This window comes from Cydia fagiglandana, chromosome 6 (genome assembly GCF_963556715.1).
Source record: "Cydia fagiglandana chromosome 6, ilCydFagi1.1, whole genome shotgun sequence".
Taxonomy (NCBI): Eukaryota; Metazoa; Arthropoda; class Insecta; order Lepidoptera; family Tortricidae; genus Cydia; species Cydia fagiglandana.
The window spans coordinates 3,868,089-3,892,978 of record NC_085937.1 but is presented as its reverse complement, the minus strand read 5'-3'; the positions used below and the strand labels follow the sequence as shown (position 1 = coordinate 3,892,978).

General features: G+C 39.3%; 2 protein-coding genes across 3 annotated transcripts; both read right to left on the bottom strand.

Annotated features, from left to right (window-relative positions):
• Positions 1 to 41: 41 nt before the first annotated feature.
• LOC134664987 (23 kDa integral membrane protein-like) lies at positions 42 to 11,568 on the bottom strand. 2 transcript variants are annotated; one of them, XM_063521744.1, is made up of 6 exons: positions 11,402 to 11,568; positions 9,128 to 9,276; positions 5,280 to 5,477; positions 4,252 to 4,413; positions 3,364 to 3,621; positions 42 to 1,838 (listed from the first exon to the last, which is right to left on the bottom strand). In XM_063521744.1, exons 2-6 carry the CDS (start codon positions 9,254 to 9,256, stop codon positions 1,650 to 1,652), a joined length of 936 nt encoding a protein of 311 aa, XP_063377814.1. In that variant the 5' UTR covers positions 9,257 to 9,276; positions 11,402 to 11,568; the 3' UTR covers positions 42 to 1,649. The 2 variants fall into 2 exon arrangements, with proteins under 2 accessions (XP_063377814.1, XP_063377813.1); XM_063521743.1 differs by lacking the exon at positions 11,402 to 11,568 and having other exon boundaries at positions 9,128 to 9,493.
• A 1,819-nt stretch (positions 11,569 to 13,387) lies between these two features.
• On the bottom strand, positions 13,388 to 24,702 carry LOC134664990 (CD63 antigen-like). The gene is made up of 5 exons (XM_063521749.1): positions 24,499 to 24,702; positions 16,898 to 17,086; positions 15,529 to 15,699; positions 14,403 to 14,660; positions 13,388 to 13,967 (listed from the first exon to the last, which is right to left on the bottom strand). The coding sequence occupies exons 1-5, from the start codon at positions 24,574 to 24,576 to the stop codon at positions 13,779 to 13,781; spliced, it is 885 nt and encodes a 294-aa protein (XP_063377819.1). The 5' UTR covers positions 24,577 to 24,702; the 3' UTR covers positions 13,388 to 13,778.
• Positions 24,703 to 24,890: the final 188 nt, after the last annotated feature.

Below are 24,890 nucleotides of genomic sequence, written 5' to 3'. Positions count from 1 at the left end.
ACAAATATCTTATCAGTAGATAGGTAAATACATAAAAACAGTTTAATTTATTTCCCTTTATTGATGCTAGAACCAATAAATTACGTAACCGAGAATCTTGAATAGTAAAAATTCTTTATTATTCTTTATTATATAAGGTGTTTTTATTATACTGTTAACTGTGCTCATATGAATGTCATGAATCTTTTGTGCAATCAATACATTTCTAGCATAATTTTAGTCTTGTTCAGATATTTATGACCAGGATACAATCTAAATGTTCCTAATGCTATACACAGGTACTACAATATTTTAAAACTAATATAGAACTTATTTATTTAAAATATTTATTTTATTTTACACATAATAATATGAATACATTACAACCTCATTTCCAAATACTGTATGATACGCTGGTCCCTTGATAAGAACATTTGCAATAAAGGATGGACCTAATTACATAATATTTACAATTCCATTACTGGAGCATTCCACGAGCTGTCCTGTACAAACGCATTTTATTTCCTGTGTTGCGACTTTTTTCTCGGCATTTAAAGCAGGCGATTATTTTTCTTTGCATATTTTTGACCATTTGTCATAGAAAAGGAATCTCTTATACCTTTAAATCTTCAGAAACTTTGCGTTTGTACGGGACAACGGTAGACAATTTCATGGAATGCTCCTACTTTATAACTGTCCCTCACTTCCACGTATTTTGTATCACAATATTTTTTTACTATTTTATAATTTTTTACAGTCAATTGAATCTAGTAAAGAGAGAGAGCTTACCGCGAACCATGAACGAAGTTTTGCTTATCTATCGCACTTGTAAATTCCTAGTAAGTGCGACAGAGAGGCAAAACCTCGTTCGTGGTTCGCGGTAGGCCCTCAGATATCTTGGTCTCGTTGTTTGAGTAGATTGTGCATAATTCTGGTACTTGGTGTAAAGATAATATAATAGTGGTACATTTTAACCTTCAAGGCGGAGCGGGAAATTTCATTGTCGGCGAAAAAGTAGACATTTGCGTTCCGATTATTATGCCTCTCACTAGAATCATAGAAATTTGAACCTTTTACTCAGAGGGGCTACCGCGAAAACCGAAATTCGCAAATTGCGGGGATCTTTCTCTTTTACTCCAATGAAGGCGTAATAAGGGTGACAGAGAAAGATGCCTGCAATTTGCGAACTTCGATTTTCCCGGTTATAGCCCAGATCGGGAGTAGCCACAAATACCTAGAGGTTGACTTCACTACCCCATATAAAACAAAGTCCCCCGCCACGTCTGTCTGTTTGTGTGTATGTATGTTTGCGATAAACTTGAAAACTACTGAACGGATTTTAATGTGGTTTTCACCTATCACTAGAGGGACTCTTGAGGAAGGTTTAAGTGTATATTTATTAAGGTTTTGTGTAACCCGTGCGAAGCCGGGGCGGGTCGCTAGTTGGTAATACGTTTAATTTTTAGCGTGATTTTGAAAACAGTTTATGCGTTAACTCACATTTATAGAAGGGTCTAACGCGAAATTTATTCAATTACCTTTATTTACCGAAGTTTCGACACAGATTTCACTGGTAGTGGTCGCGGCTAACTGACGTCCCAGCAAAATGCCGTCTATGAATGTAAGTTAATACGTGTTCAAAACGCGGAAGGTCTAAATATTATATTAGTTTATGCGTTGCTAGAAGTGGGTTGCTCCAAAGACACCGTCATGAGGCCCGTGTGACCGGCCTTGCACTCGTCAGTGTGTTGGCGCGCGAGGATCATCTGCTCGCGGATCTTCCACTGGATTAGCGCGCGCTCGCTCTTACTCTTGCGGATGCAGCGAGCCAGAAGGAGAGCGAAAATGATGCCAAGGAGCTGGAATAGGAAGGTAAATTAATGAATACCAACTTCAGAAGCTTTTGCGAAACCGAATGAGAAAGGGCAGCTAAAACAGAGTTCAAGAGTAAGGAAATTTGCCACGTTTTTATTTACCTTCCACGATGACCACTTTATGGATACAGTTTGCATTTGGCAATATGGCCATTATGGCCAAAGTATGACAGAATGTAGAGAGACAGTAGGCGTTTATGCCCTAGACATATTTTAAGTAGCCATTTTCTAAGCAGCCTTACCTTTATAAACATCACAGAGACACCCAGAACCCCAATTACCATAGAGTTCTGTATAACCATGTTGACCAGCGCAACCTTGCAACAGTAGTCCTAATAAGCCGTCAACAGGACTTGAACAGCATGATGTAGGAACCTTTCATAACCACTATGATTCCAGTTCTAACATCACAGAGACCCCCAGAACTCCAATAACAGTCGAGTTCTGAATAACCATATTGATTGACCAGCGCATCTTTGCAGCTATTGGTCATAAGCCTCGTGCATATAGGTAACATCCACTTGAGCAGCAAGATGCAGGAACCTTCATAACCACTATGATTCCAGTTCTATCCTTAGCAAAGTGGAACTGAAAGAGCCTACAACCTACATTATTAAGTCTTACCTTGATAAACATCACAGAGACCCCCAGAACTTCAATAACAGTCGAGTTCTGTATAACCATGCTGACCAGAGTATCTTTGCAACTAGTAGTCCTCGTGCATATAACATCCACAGCACTTGAGCAGCAAGATGCAGGAACCTTCATAGCCACGATGACTCCAGTTCTGTCCTTAGCAAAGTGGAACTGAAAGAGCCTACAACCTACATTCTCAAGTCTTACCTTGATAAACATCACAGAGACACCCAGAACTCCAATAACAGTTGAATTCTGTACAACCATGTTGACCAGAGTATCTTTACAACTAGTAGTCCTAATCCTAACATGCAGATAACATCCACAACACTTGAGCAGCAAGAAGTAGGAACCTTTCATAGCCACGATGATTCCAAAAGTGGAACTGAAGGAGCCTACATTCTTAATTACGAGTAAATCTTACCTTGATAAACATCACAGAGACCCCCAGAACTCCAATAACGGTCGAGTTCTGAATAACCATATTGACCAGCGCATCTTTGCAACTATTGGTCCTAAGCCTTGTGCATATAACATCAACAGCACTTGAGCAGCAAGATACAGGTACGACCATAGCCACGATGATTTCAGCTCTGTCCTTAGCAAAGTAGAACTGAAAAAGCCTACAACCTACATTCTTAAGTCTTACCTCGATAAACATCACAGAGAACCCCAGAACTCCAATAACAGACGAGTTCTGAATAACCATATTGACCAGCGCATCTTTGCAGCTATTGGTCCTAAGCCTCGTGCATATAACATCCACAGCACTTGAGCAGCAAGAGGCAGGAACCTTCATAGCCACGATGACTCCAGTTCTGTCCTTAGCAAAGCGGAACTGAAAGGCCCTACAACCTACAATCTCAAGTCTTACCTTGATAAACATCACAGAGACACCCAGAACTCCAATAACAGTCGAGTTCTGTATAACCATATTGACCAGCGCATCTTTGCAGCTATTGGTCCTAAGCCTTGTGCATATAACATCAACAGCACTTGAGCAGCAAGAGGCAGGAACGACCATGGTCAGGATGTCGCCGTCTGTCTCCTTGGTGGTGATTACGGTGGAGTGGTTGCTGGTGAACTCGGTGTTCAGGTAGTCAAGGTAGGAGTCACTGCCGCAGCAGTTTAGCTGGAAGTGTTTGAAAACGTTCTTAAACTCAGTAAGATTACTATGTCAGAAGATCCTCTCTAAAGGGGCCCACAGATTACAAGTTCGCCGGACGATATCAGCCTCTGTCAGTTGTTCGGAACTGTCACCTTTTGCGATTAAACTGACAGGCTGATATCGTCCGGCGAACTGGTACTCTGTGGGCCCCTTAAAGTTATCCAGACTGGATTAAATGAGGTTAGAAAGTGCTTTACTAAACACGATAAGACTGGGATAAATCGACTGTAACTTAACTGCTTGCTTTGCCTGATTTAAATGGTATTTTTTAGTCTTTGGGTTACTGTTATATAGTATTGTAACCACACAAAGTTTCTTGAACCTACTGAAAATTACAATTGTCTATTGCTTCAAGCAATCAAGCGCTTTTGATGGCAGAAAAATTGACTAAGTTAGGAACTTATCTAAAGGGTAGACAGGGGTTCCCCAGGGGTTGGGGGACAGTACTCAATATCATCTACCACTGCCAATGGTACCTATACAGCTAGCTCCGGGTTTCTCAAATTATATGACTGCGGTCAGCCTCAACTCCGTCAACATTTCCATACATTTGTCTAGTACGATCTGATGGAGCCAACAATCTGTTAAACATACCGAATACTGCAGTGAATCAATCTCAGCCTGGATCTCAGGATCAGCAGTGTATTCTGATATGGGGATGGAGAAGTATTTCATCACGGTTGAGGAGTCCAGAGTGCAGGCCAGGGTCACCACCACCAGCATCACGATGAGGATGAGACTCAGGAAGAAAGCGTACTGGAATGAACAAGATAATCAAAAGAAAACATTTTTGACGTCCCACGGATAAAATTATGGCAGTTGGCGCTTACGCTATTATTAACGCCGCTCCAAAGTTATTGCGGCGCTATGCGACGTAAGCGCCGGCCGCCATAAGGTACCTTTTTCCGTGGAACGTCACATTTATTTATTTTTAAAATAAGGAAGGTACCCACTCAAGAACATGTAGTCATAGTGTCAAATCAAACGTTTGCGTAAATGGTAGTTTCAGCTAGTGGCGCTCTTGCACTAAGGCCCAGTAAGCCCGGGCCTATTTAGGGCAGCAAGATATTAGGGGCGGCAAATTGTGACAAAAAAATCGCAGATGCAAGAACTCAAAGTTTAGTCAATATGATGGGTGCTGAGAAAGGGGCGGCTGGCCTGGGACCTATTAGGGCGGCAAAGACCGCAAATCCGCCACTGGGTAGATAAAATCCTGATCAAATGCAAAGCGATTGCATTTTGTATACCAATGCAAAGATTGCAAAGTGTGTTAATTTTCACTGATCGCTACTGGGCGATGTTATTATGAAAGCTATTATGATCGTGACACGTGTTGTGCGATGGAATCATCGCAATATAATATGTAGATGAGTATTGACCGTTTAATTCACCTAGACGCTTACCTAATTTTGGAAATGTTTTAACTCTAACCGTATAATAGCCATTCTAAGCATCATATACTCGTATTAAATTTGTCAAGTCATAAGATAGCACATCTCATATCTCTTTCGCTCAATAGGTACCTACCTAAGTAAGTATTATTAGATAGATGTGGCGTGAGTGCTAAAGGTCCATATCACACATTTTGCTCTGATGAGTATGAGTACTTACTAATTACTTACCAAATTGACTAAGCACGTGCTCTGCTTAAGACTGCCGAAGAACCCGAATGAAGTGACCACCAGCAGCACCATGCCGATGAACACCGACAGCGCAGACAGGGTGACGAAGCGACCGCCCTTCGCGCCGTAGAAGAAGGCGAAATCGTGGTACTCCGAGTATACGGAGAAGCCGAGAACCACCATCAGGCCTGCTACTATCTGCAAATATAAATTGATTATAAAACTTTCATATGCTCACGGAAGAAATAATGAATGCGTCGCGCACGGAAGAAAGAATAAGCGCGCCGCGCACGGAAGAAAGAATGAGCGCGCCGCGCGTATGCTACAGTAAATTTTGGCTGTTCAAAAAATGTTGACGTGCTTAAGTTGAAAGTAGGGATCACTGATCGGTGCTAGCATACTAAAGGTTTACAAATGTGTTGCGACAGTATGCGGTATTAAACTGCCTTCCCCACGCTGGCGACGCCCTTGGCGGGCGTGGCGGTCAGATCTGAGTGGCTGATCTGTCTGGCAGATAAATATGTCAATGTTTGGCGGGAATCGGGCACAGATATGTCTGTTAGACATCCTGTCCGCAGACATGTTACCTAGATTTTACGTACTTACCTAATAAAAGGGCGATCTTCAAATACATAATGAGCTATGACAAGCTACTTATACAGTTAGACTAAGTTAAGTTGGCAGCGATTTTGTAAGCCCAGACCGCGTGATGCACTTACACTGTCTGGGCTATCATAAATATCATAATATTCATAATCGCTGCCAAATTAGCTAGGTTGTAGCGATGCTACATAATTTCCTATACCAAACAGGTACTTTCTCATACAATGTGACCTGTACAACATTAGTGTCGCATTTTGGACAAAATAACATACACCAGAGTATGACACTTATGTAAAACTATAATGTACCTTCTCAGCTGTAGGTTGATTAGCATATCCTGCCTCCTGGTTAACTGGTTTCGAAGAAACAAGTCTAAAGAGTATGCCACTTGAACGGAACTTGTCACCCAGATTGCGCGGAGGTTGTTGAACCAAACCTGGCTTCATGCATATCAAAATGATCCTCCTGGTTTACCCTAACTGCTCAAATAGGTCACATCCTAATTTAATTAGTATTTTAGAATCATTTTCGGAATTTTTATGAAACATAAATAGTGATTATGAAGGTGTCAAAAGGTTGAAATTTTTGACAGGAGAACTGTCAGAGAGTAGACTATGCGTTTAGTTACCGCATCGGAAAGAAGGTATTCTGAATGAAACAAGGTAGAAAACGTACGATAAAAATATAATTATTAGTAATTATTATTAACCACTTAAAGTATTACAAGTATTAATGAGCATTGATATTTTTTCGAGAATCATTCGATTTAAAAAAGATTTAAGTTGGTTTGACGTTTAATGTGTTGATGTGAACCGAAACGCAACGTGTCCGGGAGGAGATGATTTCGAACTGTCACTTCACTTGGGGGGTTGGAATTGGCTCGCTAGCATTGATATCGCTCCTAATCATGTAAAGGTTGAAATAAACCATTTTCGTCTCCTTCCGCCGCCTGGCTCGGCCGGGGAGAGATTAGGATGTTAAGTTGCGCGTATCGCCGAGTGTGTGTTGTGCGCGAAAAGTGCACAAGCTACCGCGTGCGTTCCACGTCATCGGCGAGCGCAAGCATGGCCGATGGCCGTGTTTCCCCGAGCGTCGTTGCGCGCCCTCGCCTTCGTTGAGCGTCATGTTGGCGCCACCATCAAGCCGTAGGGCACGGCTTTGACCCGCGAGCCGTGTGTCGGACAGCCTTGCCGCGGTCCGACGACCCCAAGGTCTCATCGCGCGGGTCCTTCTTGCGGAACTTCCGAGCGCCGCGGGTTGTTCTCGCCCGGGCTTGCCAAAGCCGGGGCTTGAGGAACGCCCGCCGCCCACCGTCAGCGATCCGCCTGCTGCGTTAAATACCAGCGGGCCTGTGGATGATAGCTACGTTCGGTACCCGTGAGTGCACTAGACTTTTATCTCAGGTTTTGGCCAAAACCCCGCGTCTCGTCCATCTCGCGATCGTAGATTAAGGTTTACTATTGTGTCACCCCATAACCGCCGACAGTTTAGAGAAACCGATTGTATTCTGAGCAGCACCCGCCCTAAAGCGGAGTGCATTGTAGTAGTTAGCGAATTGTATTAAATTGCATGTCATATATTTGGTTTTATCTTTTCAATATCCTATCAAGTTCCCATTAACCAGGTTAGAACAACAAGAGGACCCTTGTACTCCAATAGTCCAATGTTTTACTGCGGATCTTATCCGAGGCATCACTCCCATTAATTATTTAAACATTTAAAACCTTATTATTTTTTATTCACTACAACACACTGTAAAATCTAATTATTTTTTATTCACGACAAGGTATAACTCTACTTAGTTTAGTTTTATTTCTTTATTTTCTTATCATTATGCCAGACGTTATTTATATACCTACTGAACTCATCAAAACATAAAGGACAGTTTCCGCTGATCTAGAATCTTTATTGATTTAGGTATTGAGTCATAGTAATTAAATATGAATTCGAATGAAATTAGAAACTAATAATACCAACCTATTCAAATTTAGATTGTAATAAAAGTACCTGCATTCTATGTATAATAAGCAATCAGCAGGCGTATTATGGATGGCTTTATCCATCTTCATCCACGTGATAAAATAACTGCCACTTTTTTAAACCGTGAGATAGAAAGTGGCGGACACCGTTTCATCACGCTGTCACGTAGACAAAAACGACCATCATATCCGTACAGCTGGCGTATTATGGATGGCTTTATCCATCTTCATCCACGTGATAAAATAACTGTCACTTTTTAACACCGTGAGATAGAAAGTGGCGGACACCATTTTATCACGCTGCCACGTAGACAAAACGATCATCATATCCGTACAGGTAGGTACCTACTTACTACCTACTGCGTTGCATGTCGTCAATGTCATCATCAAACAATTCAAGTTTCATGGTAATTCACCTATTTACCATCATTAATCGCTATGATCGTTATCTTCGCCTCTATTTACTCGTCGACTCGGGTATTGTTTCAGATCGTGCACACATAAACACAATAAAGATAGGTACACAATAAACCTGCACCTACTTATTTACCTACACCTATAGTAAAATCCCGCGTGATAAAATTCTCGCACATCGATAAAAAAATATTAAAAAATTGGATAATTCATCTTATTCATCCGGGCCACAAAAATAACGGATTTATTGGTTCCTTTTGTGTATTCTTAGTTATTTTCAATAAATTTATTCTTTATTATTTATTTACAGTACAGGTAGTCTGATAAAAGAGTTGGTTAATACAAAAAGGCGCGAAATTTGAAAAATGTAGTCTGACAAGGCGATTTTCCATAAATATCGATTTCATGCCCTTTTCTACTGACAAAATGGTATAACAGACTGTACTCTACAGTCTCTACGCAATCGTCCTAGTGTTTTCGTTGCCACGGAAATTGGAGAAACATAAAAATACATAAAAACATAAAGATCTAGCTATGTACTTATAGGTATAAATGTACCTACCTGGGTATATAGGCACGTCGCGACTGCTACATCATTAACCAATCCTTAGCCTTAGTCAGTTTAAAAGTGTTACAACATACGTCATGCTCATGCCATGAGCAGAGCGTGAAAGCGAATTGTTTTGGTGAAATCCAAAAAATGCATCAAGTAATAGTTGAGGGGTTTCACCTACTTCAAAATAAAATAGTTAACGCATGATTGAAAATTAACAAACACAATTCGACCTCGGTGGAAAGTTGAATGACGTACCGGCCGTGATAAACTATACTGGAGTTTTATAAAATACTTACAATAAACATAGTTGTGATGGTCAGCAGCAGAAACCTGATCGACTTCAGGTTATACTCCGCCTCTGTCTTCGTGAACTTCATATTCTGCATATTTACTCGTGTTTGCATCGTTTCACCGTTCATTTGCATCACTTGAAACTGAACGACACCTGTTTTAGGAAACGATATCGAGGTGATAATGTCCTGACAGTACTGATAAGGGCATAAAGTGGATCGCTTCGCGCGCCGTGTTGCTATTCATATTGACTGCCTAGTGCAGGCGAGATGATAACTCAAGAAAACCAGTATAAAAGCTATTTCTGACGTCGCACAGTTGTTACGTATTTGTAGATCACTTAATACTGGATTTTCCAACCACTTAAATTGCCTACGCCGGTGCAAGCACTAAGACACTATACAGTGAAGTTCTTATATTTCACGAAGGCAAGTGGATTCAACAAAATTAAACTTTATCACCGTAGTAATAAGAGTTAGTCAACGTCAACGCCTTTGTCGATTGCATGAAATGAGAAACAATAGATAATGGCCACTTAGACTACAGAATATTCAAATTACAAAACACTCAAGTCAACTCGATGGCTAAATGCTAAATATAGGTAATAACTGCGTCTATGCTTCGTCACAGCTTAGTGAGAATGAGAAATGTTCCAGTGCGGTTAATGGCGTTCGATATTTGAATTCCACTTCGCGGCAATAAACAAACAAGATTACCGCTTTTTTTTTCTTGTACTGGAGTCAGTTATGTAACGCTGCCATACATGACCCAAAAATTTTTTATTAAGCTATGAGCTTCATCACATCTGATATTTGAGTAATTCTAAGCATTTCTAGCCTGAAGTGGGGGGGAGGGTGGGGTACAAAGACGGCCGCCATCCGTCATCTTTAAAAAAAATCTACTCTGATCCTGGTGGGTACTAGGGCAAGTTTGGTATCATTTTCGTATAAACCAAAGACGTAGAATTCATTGCTGATATTTGTTTTTTTCAATTTCATAGTAATTTTACAAGAAAAACGTAAAAAGGTGAAAAATTTGGTTGGAGATTTTTGCTACGCGGAGCCGAAACTACAAAAGATAGAAAGTTGAAATTTGCACACTAGATTACATTTATAAAGTGTACAAGAGATAAGAAGCGATTTTGAGAAATTCAACCCCTAAGGGGGTTAAAAAGGGGATGAAAGTTTGTATGGGGTTCAAGTTTTATTTTAAGCTAGGAATTTGAAACTTCGTAAAACGATATATTATTAAAATACAAGAAAACTAATTTCAGCGTTTTTGAAAATTCATCCCCTAAGGTGGTGAAAAAGGAGTTGTAAGTTTGTATGGATATCAAAAAAATTTTCGAACGCGGGACTTGAATCTTTGTATTTGGGGATATTATTAAAAGACAGGAAAAGTAATTTCAGCGTTTTGTAAAATTCATCCCCTAACAGGGTTAAAAAGGGGTTGAAAGTTTGAATCCATTACAAATCCGAGTAGACACACATTTCTTATTGGCTCCCAGGCTTGAAATGCTTAGGATTACTCAAGGAACATATGTGATGAAGCTCATAGCTTAATAAAAAATTTTTGGGTCAACTTTATAACTGCTTCCGCTATTGAGATCCCTTTCGAGGTCGTGGATATTACAATACCTCCGTAAATGTCGGTCTTAATCGCATTGAAGGAAAATATGTAACCGACAACTTTAAACATTTATAGACAAATCCACTGTAGTTAGGCAATAGGCATTAAAATTTCTGTACAAATTACTAGAATTCTACAATTGTTGTCAATGCCGTTTACATACGACCAAAGAGCATACCTACTTATACCGGGTGTAGCCTGTAATACGAGCAAAAAATTTAACTGTAGGCTGTACTCCTCATACTGACCAACATTTGTTCAGCAACTTTTAAAAATAACTTGTGGTTTGATTTTTAACACACTTTAAAGTTTATTCTAAGACGCAATGGATTGCGAATTTTTTTTATGTCATGACAAGCAACGTCAATCACAAATGATATGGCATGGCGATGGCGTCCATTGAAGATAATATTTAATTTGTATGAAAAATAGGAAGACTAAATGCTTCATAATTTTTGAAAGTTGCTGAACAATAGTGTCACCGTTTGAGGAGCACAATCTATGTTTTAATTTTTTGCTCGTGTTACAGGCCACACCCGGTATAATCACTACGCTCTACATACAACATTTTGTCAAAACAAAACTTAGAAAGTACCTACTGATTAGCCTGTCAGTATGCCATTATTAAAATTAAGTCAAACACCATTTACCTCGCCGTTCTTTTTTAAACCGTTATAACTGCAACACCTCCGAAATGCCCATGTAAATAAATAAAATACATGCAACCCGCTGATCACACAAAATATGTTATTATTTGTTTTTTTTTTCTTGTCGCACGATAGTTCTGTCCTCGAGTTCACACTGTACTATGGGCCAACGGCTATTTCAGCGTGACCCTGAACTGCCCCGCTACGACCTCTGACTCCACGTTATTGATTTAAAAATATTAACCAATATAGTCGCTGTGTCAATTATATTAAATATTTATGACGGTGGCGTCAATGCATAAGCATATTGTTACCTTCATTTTCGACAGGACGAAGTCGATTAGTAATATTTCAGAGCCGTTTTTCTACTGAGCGAACTATTATGTACTTACAAATTTAATACTCACCTAATGTAAGGTGAGGTGGGGTAAGACAAACAGTGTATTTTGCTCGGGACAAGACAAACAGTATGAGGATTTTATACAAGTGTTTGTCTTGCCCCGGTGATGATCTTACCCCAGCTTAGGTAATTTAAATATTTAAAAGGACAAAAGCTACTAAAATAGCAAAAATATTTCCAACTCGTTTATGCCCTCGAGCTTTGTCGAATTAGTAATTCCATATCACACTTCCTCAGTACATTCCACAACGCTTTCAAGCCCCTAAAGATATGATTTTCGTGATAACTATCCTATGTCCTTTCTCGAGATCCGAACTGTCTCGCCGTGTGTATGTCGGTGGCCGATCGTAAGATCAGGCATATCGTGAAATTCCTAGGCATATCGTGAAACGTGAAAATCTTTGACTCGTTCCCTGAGTCGACGGAGCCCCGCTACGCGGGGCTCCTATTTCTGGACAGTTTGCCCTTCAGGCATCTGAAGCAACCTAACGAACCTATCCTTACCTATATATATAGTACAAGTATATTGGTTTAATAAGACTATCGTCAAAATATTACACAGGAACATTACGATCTGCCAGATCGTACGATCGGCCGCCGACATGTATACTGTGTATTACGCCGGTTTAAGCAAGCAGGGGTAATAATTACAGATAGGCAAGGTCTCTGTACATTTATGGGTTGGCTTGATAATCATTCATCATCAATTGATCTAACTAATATTGCATTCAACTTCATTTCATTGATAACGAGTCTAGGATTAAGATTGATTGCTTTATTTCTAGTAACTTACCTATATTTTCTATTTGCCAAAGCAAGTGCTACCATCTACCGTTCTCGTCGGTAGGTACGTTTCCTTGTGCATAGTAGGTTCTGCCATCTTGTGGGCTGCATCGGAAGCATAAACGACGCCTTGCGCCAAATCTGACGGCTCCTATCCTGCCCCCTATATAGTTCATGCACGGGGCCTATGTTTATTTAGACTGCCCCACATAAAGTTCAAACATAGTTTCACCATCGGTAAGTCATGTAAAGCCCCGGAGATATCATATCGCCGCATTACTGCTATCTGCTATCAAGCAGTTTTGCTCCGCGAAATTCACCTCTATGGCACTTATCTGATTTATCTGAGATAACAGAGTCTATAACTGTGATAATACCCAGATACGTAGCCATAATACAATACAACATTACTTTCATATTGTACATAGGTGCTTGTGTTCATATTTACCTTCCATTGTAATTAGTGCGGTGTGAGCTGTAGCTTGATTTATTTAGGTACAAAACTTTTCAAATCATGTAGGTATAACCTCTTTAAGTAGTTCGCATGATTTAGTGGCAGTAATATAATGTAAGTTCGAAGTTATTTAAGAAAATAGCCAATAAATTACCCCCCCCCCCCTTTATCTGCGAAACTACTGGGTCTACAATTCTTGACCTATAGATGACAGGAAAACCTATTAGAAATGTGTCAGTCAAGCGTGAGTCGGACTTATGTACGGAACCTTAGAAACGCGAGACCGACTCGCACTTGGCCGGTTTTGTTTTGATAACGATTTCCTCTGGTCGTCACTTAAAAAATAAAACCGTTTGACTAGGTATTTTATTTAATAAAAATATGTGATACATTTGTAACCTTAATTAGATTATCATTTAAATATGTGTCTTGATAAATTACGATTGAAATTATGATGTATCTTCTCACAAATACTTTGGCTTTGGCCTTGATTCAAATTTAATTTGATTCATTTCCATTTGCTACTGTTATTATTACAATAGCTCATTCACAAATCATATCCTATGGCAATAGTTGAATACATAGAATAAAATGTGAATTCATTAAAACCTTAGTTTAAAAAATAGACTATTTTATTTTAGCGATATTTGTTTAAAAGGACGGAATGTTACATTAAACGCGAAAAGAAAAAAAAAACCTTTAAAAAAATATCGATAAAATAAAGGAAACTTTGCATTCAGCCATTATGCCGCGGTCTGCGTCTGGCCGTAGAAAGGGACATAGACAATTGGCTTAATTTTTTCTCCATCTGGGTTGAGTGAGGTGTGGGAGTTGATGACGCTGCTCTGGATCTCTTGACGCCTGCGTTCACGTTCAGTCTTCGCTTTGCGGATAGCGCTGGCCAGTGAGAACGAAAACACGATGCCAATCAACTGGAATTAAAAACAAAACATAATTAGTTCACTGTCTTATCGGAGCACAACAGCATTTATAACGTCAGCGGCATTTTTTAGTGCTTTATTGTTGTGCTAATTAAGATAAAACATAAAACAACGATACGATAGGGAATAATGATCAGAATTGAAAATAACGCAGAATTTTCTATTGTTTAAACTGTAATATAATCTGCGTACTGGGTGCATGAGAAGTGGTAGAGTCTGACCAAACTTACTCTGCATGGCAATGACAAAAGGTGGCCATGTCATCTTTAATGTTAAATTTCTATAAAAATTTGTTGTTTATAATGACTCTCTCTCACTTTGATCTATTGAAATCGGTACGTAGTTGGACTCTGATATTGCTATTCAGCGCAGCAGGTGTTAAATACAATCTAGTTTACTCTCTTTTTAAGATGTATGTATACAAACCTGAACAAAGGCAATGGTCATAGCACCAGCACCCAACAGTCCAGCGCTTTGGTAAACCAGGTAGATAACCCTCGGCAGGCAGCCATTAGCGAACAACTTGGTGCACTCAGCTACGGTGACATCTTCGACCACAGTGTAGTGGGACTCGGCGCAGCAGGAGTTGGGCACGGTGATGTTGGAGACGACGATGCCGGTGGCGCCTTGTGGTGGTTCGACCGTGTGCCAGTCGAAATACGTGTCGACGCCGCAACAGTTCAGCTGGAAACGAAAAGGGGAATTAATTCGACATTCTGCAAAAAAAGAAACCATCCGAATAGAGCCTTAAATGCTCCGTCACACAGGCGTGTTTGCGGGCGGAGCGTGAGCGGGCGCGATGAAAGCGGCGCGCTCACGCTCCGCCCGCAAAACGCGCCTGTGTGACGGAGCCTTTTAGGCTGTATTGGGATGATTTATTTTACAAGTGGACAAGAGATGAAGTATGATGATTTGATTTCGTTTTTGATGTTCCAGGTTCCAGTCAATGCTGCAATTAACAAAATGGAAGGTGAATAGAGTCATCTGTAGAAACGCCATACAGTTTTCAGGAAAAATCCATGAGGATCTACCAACAAATTCAAGGATGTCAATTCTTGAATTCGCATTTAATACCGAATAATCCGAGTATATGTAATTTAAAAGTCAAACCTAAATCCGTTCTGATAAAAAACATTTTACGTTATCAGCTGTGGAAATCGATTAGCGGCACTGAATGATTACGAGGATATTAACAGGTAATAGACGAATGAAGCATTGTTTTTAAGGGGTCCACTGATTAACAGTACGCCGCAAAATTTTGACAGTTCCGAACAACTGACAGGCCGATACTGTTCGGGGGACTGTTAATCAGTGGACCCCTTAAAAACAATGAAGTGACACTTGCAATTCGTGACACACCAGATTTCAGCAACCACTTGGCGCTGTTATTTTGTCGAAGCCTTAGTTCTTACCCTGTTACCGTTACCAAAGACGTGGAGCGGGCGCAGATCAACACATCGACAACCCAGGACAGAAAAACCTGGCGCCTTTGTACGAGGAGGGCCGACCCCAAATAACGGGACATGGCAAAAAAGAAGAAGAGAGTTCTTACCCTGTTCTGAATGAAGTCGAAGGCATCAGTGACCTCCTGGTTCTCGTAATAGTAAGGCATGGCGATGCGCAGGCGGTCGTCCAGCATGTCGATGACCTGAGAACGGAGGCTGTAGGCGGCGATGGCCGCTGCGACCTCCAGGATGAACACCAAACTCAGGATTACTGCGAACTGATGAAATATACGTGTAAATAATAATTGGAGTTAAAACCGAACCGTTGACCGAAGAGCTGGCGGCTACTTCGCACAACGTATCAGCATTGCGATACAGCGAGGAAATGTCGCCAGCATCCTTGGTACAATGCCTCAAGGGCCTATTTTAAATTTAAGCTAGTTATTAATTTCTTTTAGTAATACCACTGTATACATATATCGTGTTTGTAAATAAATGATTTATTCCACTTGTTAGGATATTAAATGTATGGAGATTCCCAGGTGGTCTTCTGTCGAAATTACGCTTAGGTACAGGAGTAATACTTAAGTTTAAGAAAAATATAAGATTTTTCTTAAACTTATTACGATGATAAGTTAAAATGACTAAAAAGACACGCGAATTGCCAATAGCATTTGTAAAAAAAGCCCGATTCAGATTGCAGGTGCAATGTTTTGATACGACCTTCTAGATCTCTTAACGCTGATAGGCGCATGCGAAATGAAGTGAAAGCAGGGGTGCGAAACTCCTGACTTCGGTCAAACTCGGCTCCGCTCGGCTCAGCATTCCTCTGAGCAATTATTAGGGTTGGCACCACTTGACTTCCTTTTGCGTGCACGACCACAGATAACATAATCACTTGATTTTTGACAACCCTAAATAGCCGAAAGGGATAGTGCCATAAATTAGAAAGGGACAGCATGATTCGACCCTGAACCGCTGTCAAACTTCGTTTTTGTAGAAAGTTTCCTTTCTGTACGGTAGTACTATTAATTATTCTGTGGTGAAAGTCTTTCACCAAGACGATCGATTACCAAAACCATAAGAAATTGTTAAATCATTATAGGCCCCTTTTCATTTATAATTAGGCCCTCCCGTTTCTTAAATCACAAGGTGAAAGGACTTTACTGGTGCGACTCGTAGCATAATTCGTAGCGGTGCTACACTCGTAGTGGGAGTGAGTCTACGAACACACGTTCCCTTTCTACAAATCAGGCATACCTCGCCATAAGATAAATCTTATTCAATAAACGTCAATACAAAAATAACAATAAAAAAAAACAAAAACATAAGACTTCTACAAATTACAATTTTTCGCTCGATAGCTAAACTATGGATTGTGGATAGGGTAACATAAGGGCCGGTACAGACGGACTGCAACCTGACTGCAACATGTATGGAAACAGCACTGAGAATAATGAGTGAAAAAATACTTACAATGTTAACCAAGCACGTGCTCTCCCTCCACGCCCCAATACACCCGAACATGGAGATGAACAGCATCATGACCCCAATGACGATGACCAGCGTGGCCGGCGAGAAGAAGTGAGGGTCCAGGAAGAAGGACACGTCATGGTAGATCGCGTAGATCGTCGTGCCCACGGAGATTATGAGGGCGGATGTGATCTGGAAGGTAAGATTTTGTTTGTAGTAAATGAAGAATTGTCGAAATACAAGCTTATACCTAAAGACAGAAAAGAAAGGCTAGCTTAGTAGTGCAGCAATTATTATTTTATTTGCGGCCCAAATTATGACGAATAAAGTCCACAGAGAATTGTTTTGTTTATAAACTCGCGAACCCATTTTCTGGTATGGTTATGCTAATTCATTTCAAAATAGCGCGGATACCTACTGGCTACGGGAATACTTGAAAAAAATAAATAAAGTTGACTATAATAGTTCAGTTTTATCATACATTTTCTAAACGCTACATTATTAAAAGCAAATCGAAATTTTGAAACCGTAAGTAGGTATATTAATATTGTGCCAAAGAAAAACAGGAAACTAATAGCGTAGGCCTTCTGCACATATCAGCAACAAATGCCAAAACGGTAAGCCAACCGTGTTGATTCTGGTTAGCATTCATATTTTTATTTTACAATAATTAATATTCAGATTCATTGAATACACGCTTACGCCAAATTTCCTGGCCTTCGTGTCGCAATTTTCTACTAGTGCTATAGTTCGCTCAACTTCGTACTGAACGAACATTAGGGACCAAAACTGCCAACTTTCATGTGGTTATGTAACTTTTCGTATAGTAGTAGTTCATAATAATTTTTCTAGAAGTTTCCTCGTATCACATGCTTACGAAAAGGCAGAAATTTCGGGAAATCCCTATCTGAATGCAAATAATAGGTAGGTATCAGTATAACAATTAAACATTGTGTCATAAAGTTGTCCAATAGATATCTGTATGTGACACATACATAATTTCACAAAGCTTTGTTTTTAAACGATATCGCTTGATAACGTTCCACATAAATATCTATGTTATCTTATCTAAACGTGACTCGATCGATTCAGTCCCAGGTATATTTATGTACGTTTTTTGGATAAGTAGGGGCTTATATTAAGTTAAGTACATGAACTTAACTTCAAATTCCGTAAGAACTGCCTTTGCTCTAGTACAGGGGTCACCAATTAGTTTCTTCAGGGGTCCGGTTCTTAAAATAAAATTACCATTCGCGGTCCGTTTCTACTGGAGTTTATTAAAACAGCAAAAAATATTTGGTAACCCCTGCTCTAGTACCTATAAAGGCCCCAGTACACAGTGGTGAAGGATGGGCCATGCCACACCCTGGCCATTGTGTACAGGGGGCTATGGTATGCAATGTCGGACGACTGCCGTCAGTTGTCAGCCGTGGTGAGCAATCGGGGAGTTGTCGGTTTTTTGGCACACTTCAAAGGAATCGTGGCGTACCGTGGCCTGTGGTGTTCACACAGTCGCCATTGTTTGTTTAGTTTCTTGAATTTTTGACCGCTTGATTAAATGTTAATAGCCCAAAATGTCATTATTGTGGAGCAATGAAGAGACTTATCAGTTTATTATAGAATTAGATCAATCAGAGCCTGCAATTTTGTTTTTTTTTTGATGCGCCATTGTGTGAACACCTACGTGATATAGGCCTACTGTTGCGCATTGCAAAGCATGGCTTGGCATGGACCATCCTTGACCATTGTGTACTGGAGCCTTAACACGCCTGGAAAGCTTTAAAGCGTGTTCACATTCTCCAATCCGATATCGGATGGAGGATCCTACATCCGCGTAGCCAGGACACGGGGGCGCGCCCGGGCGCCGTCTTTAGCGTCATGCCTACACATACGCACACAAACAAATATTATCAGTCCGACAACTGACGGCGGGCTCTATAGTCCGCCATTTGACAGGTTTGACAGCCTAGGTTGTAGCAGTTGTAGGTACTGAAAGTTGTGCTGTAGTCTGAACACATCAATTGCGTCACATCATAATGCGGGGTTATCCTTGAAGACTCTACCTACTCGACACTGACCTTCATGTATTTTTAGTTTAGCAGGCCGTAAAGCCGTAATATCGAAACGAGTAACGTAGGTACGTATATCAAAGCGGTGCCAAACATGACACATTATTTTCTTAAAAACCCTTAGGTAATTGGAATAATTGTGATAATGTAGGTTTGAATGACGCCCCACGTGATAGAAATTCTAGTTTTTTCCCAAGAATTTTGACAGACAACATGAACCCCTATTCGACAAGCGACGTTTGACGTATCGTGTTGATCTCCCGTTGATGTGGGAAAAAACATAAGTTCTCGAATACGTACAATGTCAAAATTTGACATTAACAATCCAAGTTAGGGTGACAAGCAAACCAAACCGAACCACCCTTAGTTTAGAGTTGAGTTTTGGTTGTACCAAGTGATATTATCCACCGTTGATGGAATCAACACTCAGTATGGAATAAAATCATCTGTTGATTTGACGTGGATGCGAAATCTGACAGTTGCACATGTCGAATTTGGCCCCATGCTTGCATAGTTAAGATACTGCCCGCCTCGGCCCTGAAATTAGAATATAAAAAGCTTCATTTAAAGCATTTAGACTATAAATAATAGTAGGTTCTACTAGAAGCTTTTAGGCATGCCAAGTGGAATGTTATCGATTTTCGCGGGCAAGCGCTAGTAGCTGCATAAATAATGAGTGAAAACCCATAAATATAACTTCATACACCATTGTTGCGGTGACCTTGCTTCGTTATACGTATACGTATACGTGTTTTGTTTGTTTGTATTGGTTATTGTTTTGATTTGAATAGTGCTAATGACGGTTATTGGTAGGAATTGTGCTCTCAACTCTCAGTGTCTTTCGGATTCTTTAAAGTACGTTAAATAAACATAATAACAAATATTGATTATCGAGACATAATTTTACTCCAGGTAAATCGTACCTACACCATAAAGTGTCAATTGATATAAATTTAATGTACCGTAAAACGGGGTGAGTAGGTTTCGCGGGGAGAGGTGGATTATGAATGGGGAGAGAAGGTTTGAGAGGGGGTGAGAAGGGATTTTAAGGCTAATGCTACAAAAATAATGTATTCCAATTTAAAATGGAGATATAGTAATACGCATGATAAAAAAAATCGATCCAACAATCTTCCAAAATCACCTTTGTATGAAAACCCCTCTCACCCCAAATACGAGGCACTACGGGGTGAGGTGGGTTTTCGTCTTTATCGTCAAAGTTATAAAATGGAACTACCCAAAATAAAATATAAACTAAAATACAATCGTCCGGAACACTTATTATATACACCATTCAGTTTTCATATGTAAAAATAAATTGTTATCGAGGTTTGAATTTCAGTTTTGACCCTACTCACCCTATTTTACGGTACCTACAACTTTACAGTTAATTTGACTAAATTTGAGTTAAGTAAACCAAGCTAAGTTGGTAGCGATATTGATAGCCCAGACGGTGCGGATAATTATGACATTTAAAAATATAACACTTGCACCATTTGCACCGTCTGGGCTATCAAAATCGCTGTCAACTTAGCTTGGTCTAACACTCTTACTTACGACTTACGAGCACTAAAATACATGTTAGTAGGTCATAGACCTAGTATTACATAGATGAGCTATACCTACGCGTGCCTCCGTGAGGGACAAAACATACGCAAAGCGACAATATTAAAAACACGTTTAAACATACCAAAAACAATCTACGTAATTCGGTCGGGTTATTTGTTGCCCACCATAAACCATTCTAAATTTTTGGTGGGGAACAAACAAAAAAAGAGACTGTTACAAGGACAAGCAATAATACCGCTTTCTCTGCTACTCCTACTGAAATTTCCATAAGTGCATCTCGTTCGGTCGTTTGGCCCCTCCCCTGTGTGATCTCTAAAAGATCCTATTGTACCTCTATAAAGGAGGTACATTATACCGGGTGTGGCCTGTAATATGGGCAAAAAATTAAACTGTAGGCTGTACTCTTCATACTGACCAACATTTGTTCAGCGACTTTTAAAAATAACTTGTGGTTTGATTTTTAATACACTCTAAAGTTTATTTTAAGACGCAATGTATTGCGAATTTTGTTATGTTTAAGGCGTGACAAGCAACGTCAATCACAATGATATGGCGTGGCTATGGCGTCCATTGAAGATAATATTTATTATGTATGAAAAATAGAGAGTCAAAATACTTCATAATTTTTAAAAGTTGTAGAACAAAAGTATCAGTGGAGTATAATCCATGTTTAAATTATTTGCTCATGTTACAGGCCACACCCGGTATAGTAAGTATGTTTTTGTTTACCCACATTACGAGCAAGGCGAAGGTCCGCCTACGCTGATGTAAACCTATGAGCGCGTGGCGTGGAAGCATGAGCTCGGACGTGTTAGTTTGTCTGATGTAATGGTTGAGCTCACTCATCGTTTAAGCCTGTTAAGGTTCTAGACGTTTCTAAGGCGATTGATGGGAAGGAAGCCGAATACATAATGCATTACTACGTAAATACAGCAAACGTACTTAAAGAATGACTCACGTTAGACCGAACCGGGAAAGCACCATGTGATCACAGGATCAAAGATCAGCCGACATAGAAAATAACATGTCAGACCTAGCGAGATTCATCCTTAAGACAGTAAGTCCTTAAAATTGTTTTCTTTTCACGAATAACTAGGTACCTAAATTGCATGTACTTACAGTATAAATGGGGTCTATATTAATTTGCATAACTTAATACGCCTAATTCAAATTGGCATAACGTATATTACGCATAACTTCTAAATCGCATAACATTATTTCGCATAACTGAGTACGCATAATGTTAATGCGCATAACGTAAATTGTCATAACGATGACTTGGGATAAATATAATAAGCATAAAGGTACTTTGCATAGTTATTAAATGGTATAAATGTAAAAGGCAAATTAATAAAAATGAAGACAGAGCGGCTCGAATTAAGGTTCAGAGAACGAAGTTTTAAGTAAAAGTAGCGCTTTTTTTAGATCACTAATATCATAATACAGTTGCAAAAAATTAATCAGCAACCTTTTTCTAGGGACTTCAGCGATTTGAATCCTGAGTTTATGACTTTTGCTTGATAAAAAAAAATCACTAAAATAGGTCTAAAAAGCACATAAAAAATTGCACGAAAAAATCAAAATATGAAAATTAATTCTAAAACGTAGAAAAATACCTAAAATTATTAAAAAAAATTAAGACCACGAACTTACTACGCCTTAATAATGTTATACAGCAAAAAGATTATTATTTGTTACAAAAGCTTCGCTTCGTTTCGCTTGATCCTGCCTCAACCTTTGTGAACCTGACCTAACCGAGTTGGTTTTGCCCTGATCCATCTAATTCTCTTGCTTTATTAAATTATACTAATTCATTTTGTGCCAAATAAAGTTATAGATAATAATGTTATGCAAATTAAAATTATGCGGATTCATTATTATGCACAATAAGTATTATGCTTTTTTAAGATTATGCCTGTTCAATGTTATGCACAATTGTGTTATGCCAAATCTGTTATGCGAATTCATATTATGACAATTCATGTTAGGCGTATTAAGGGGCACCCGTATAAATGGGGTGTTTCTCAGCCATACATTGTCAGCTCAAAAGTACGACTGGCTTCGCTAGGTTTAAAAAAGTACTGATATTTATCCTGCAAATATTGTTTACTGACGTAATGACGTTAGTTTTAAAGGTGAATTTCCCGATAAGAAACTCGTATTAGTAACTAAATTAGTGCTTCTGATCAAGTTTTTTACCGTCAACGATTTCGCTACTTAGGTATTATTCATTACTGTGTTAGTTGTTCTTGTGAAACGTATTTATGTTTTTTCGCAACTGTTTTATCGATCAGGAAAATACTATTGGCCTTGTGATTTGATTGTATTCCATGGCATAAACTTATTTCTAGTCTAGCCTTACTAGGAACAGGAAGTTTGCGATACTTTTAATGTCTTTCGTAACGAGGCGCGCAATAATATATGACCCCTCTTGTAACTGATTCTATACTATACACAAAATTGTGTAGCCATTTTTGCTCACTTAGTTCTTTTGTAAGAAACTATACTGATATGTATGTACCTATAGTAGATGTACATAGATATGTAGAGATCCTATGTAGGTCCCTACATATTTACTGGAAGGAACAAGTATTGAAAAGCTGACGAATCCTACAAATGTTCAGCACACTGAATTTTCGGAATCTTTAACACGCAGGTGACAACTTAATAGTTGTATAGTCACCTGCAAAAATTTGTTGCACAACGAAGGCCGCAAAAATATCTGACATGATCTTATTTGTAGAGCCATAAAAGCGTGTCACATATTTTTGCGGGCTTCGAAGAGTAGCATATTATTGCAGGTGACTGTACCTAAAATTAAACAGCTCATCCGCTGATAATGTGACATTTACGGATAACAGAGCGTCAACGTTAACATTGAGCGTGATTCACAGAGGATAAGATCTTGGATTTCTTTTGTCATCTTCATTCATACGTTTTGCAACACAAGTATTCATTCTTAGTTAGAACAAAAAACGTTAACGTTTATAGTACTTATTTAAATAACTATTGTGTACAATAACAGTCAATTTTCTACCAGCAATAAACGGAGTCACGTGTTTCAGCCAAGATTCAGCAGGTCTGCTTTTAGTACCTTGTCAAATTAGCATAATGCAGCAACTAACTAAGGAATTCACCGTGACATTAAAGCGACAAGGTACTTTAAACGGTAATGCGGCAATGGTAAACGCATATAAATATGGCGCAGTTTTATATCATTGCGATAGGTTTAAGTTAAAACTAAATGTGGCTTTAAGGGTCCTTATGCTTCATGTGTCGGTAAATATGGTCATTATCATTAATGACATTTCTGTTGGAATTAGAGATAAAAATAATCTTATCTTATAACCCATGAAACATTAGAACCCTTCTGTGTTGGAAAGCCACAAATGTCCTGTCCGCCGTCTATAAATTCTATAATATAAAGATGCGTGTTACGTACAGTTCTAACATTTGCGTCAAAATTGAAATATGGAATGTCAAGTTGATCGTTTTCCATCAATCAAATCAATTTCCGTAATTAATCTTAAAGTGACATTCCATTTCCAACTGCAGCTGCAATACTGTTCATTTTCTATGGAAATTGACAATGACAGCGACGCGTTTCCATAGTAATATGAACAGTATTGCAGCTGCAGTTGGAAATGGAATGTCACTCTTAGGTACAAAACAGCAACACTCCTAACGTACATCGCTGGACCTTATTACAAAAGGATAAGGTCCACCGATGAACAGTTAACAGTGTGGACGATGGTACATTACATTCTTCGCCTTATTACAAAGGCATAAGGTGCAAAAGTGTAAACATGTCTTCGACGTCGACTGTACTATATACGAGCACGTATTAAATTACTAACCATCAACCTTGTGACGTCATTAATGCAGACATATTTCCGAACACGCAAAAAAGCGTCTTCGCTTAGTCCCTTTCGGTTCTTATGTTTTAAAGCAATAAGTTGTACTTACCACAAAAATTGCGGTGACACAAAACAGCATATACTTAATGCATTTCATGCCCACTTCCAAGTTAGTTTGAGCCACCATTTTGGCGCACTGTCTTACTTCACAGGTGTACGAATACTGGCACTGAGTATGTTTGTTATCAGTTGATAAGTTATCACTTGTGATATCGGCCGTTTGGGTCGGGCGGCGGCGAGCGACTAACGCGAGGAAAACGAGTGGAAAATGTGGCGGTCCGCGCGTCAATTGAAAATCCTTTTATGGTATAAAAGTTGACATAACTTTCTGAGACCCAGAAGCAATTGTTTTGTTTTTGAAATTGGAACTCTTAGTTTCTTACACATTAAAAGTTCAAAACAGATTTTGGAATATGCACAAAAATTATACGCATTGACTTT

Coding starts and splice junctions, on each gene's coding strand:
- LOC134664987 (XM_063521744.1), bottom strand. CDS start 9,256: ATGCAAATGAACGGTGAAACGATGCAAACACGAGTAAATATGCAGAAT. Junction 3,622..4,251: donor TTGATTCACTGCAGTATTCG/GTATGTTTAACA, acceptor AAACACTTCCAG/CTAAACTGCTGCGGCAGTGA. Junction 1,839..3,363: donor TCTCTGTGATGTTTATCAAG/GTAAGACTTGAG, acceptor TTCCTATTCCAG/CTCCTTGGCATCATTTTCGC.
- LOC134664990 (XM_063521749.1), bottom strand. CDS start 24,576: ATGGTGGCTCAAACTAACTTGGAAGTGGGCATGAAATGCATTAAGTAT. Junction 14,661..15,528: donor TCGACTTCATTCAGAACAGG/GTAAGAACTCTC, acceptor TTTCGTTTCCAG/CTGAACTGTTGCGGCGTCGA. Junction 13,968..14,402: donor TGACCATTGCCTTTGTTCAG/GTTTGTATACAT, acceptor TTTTAATTCCAG/TTGATTGGCATCGTGTTTTC.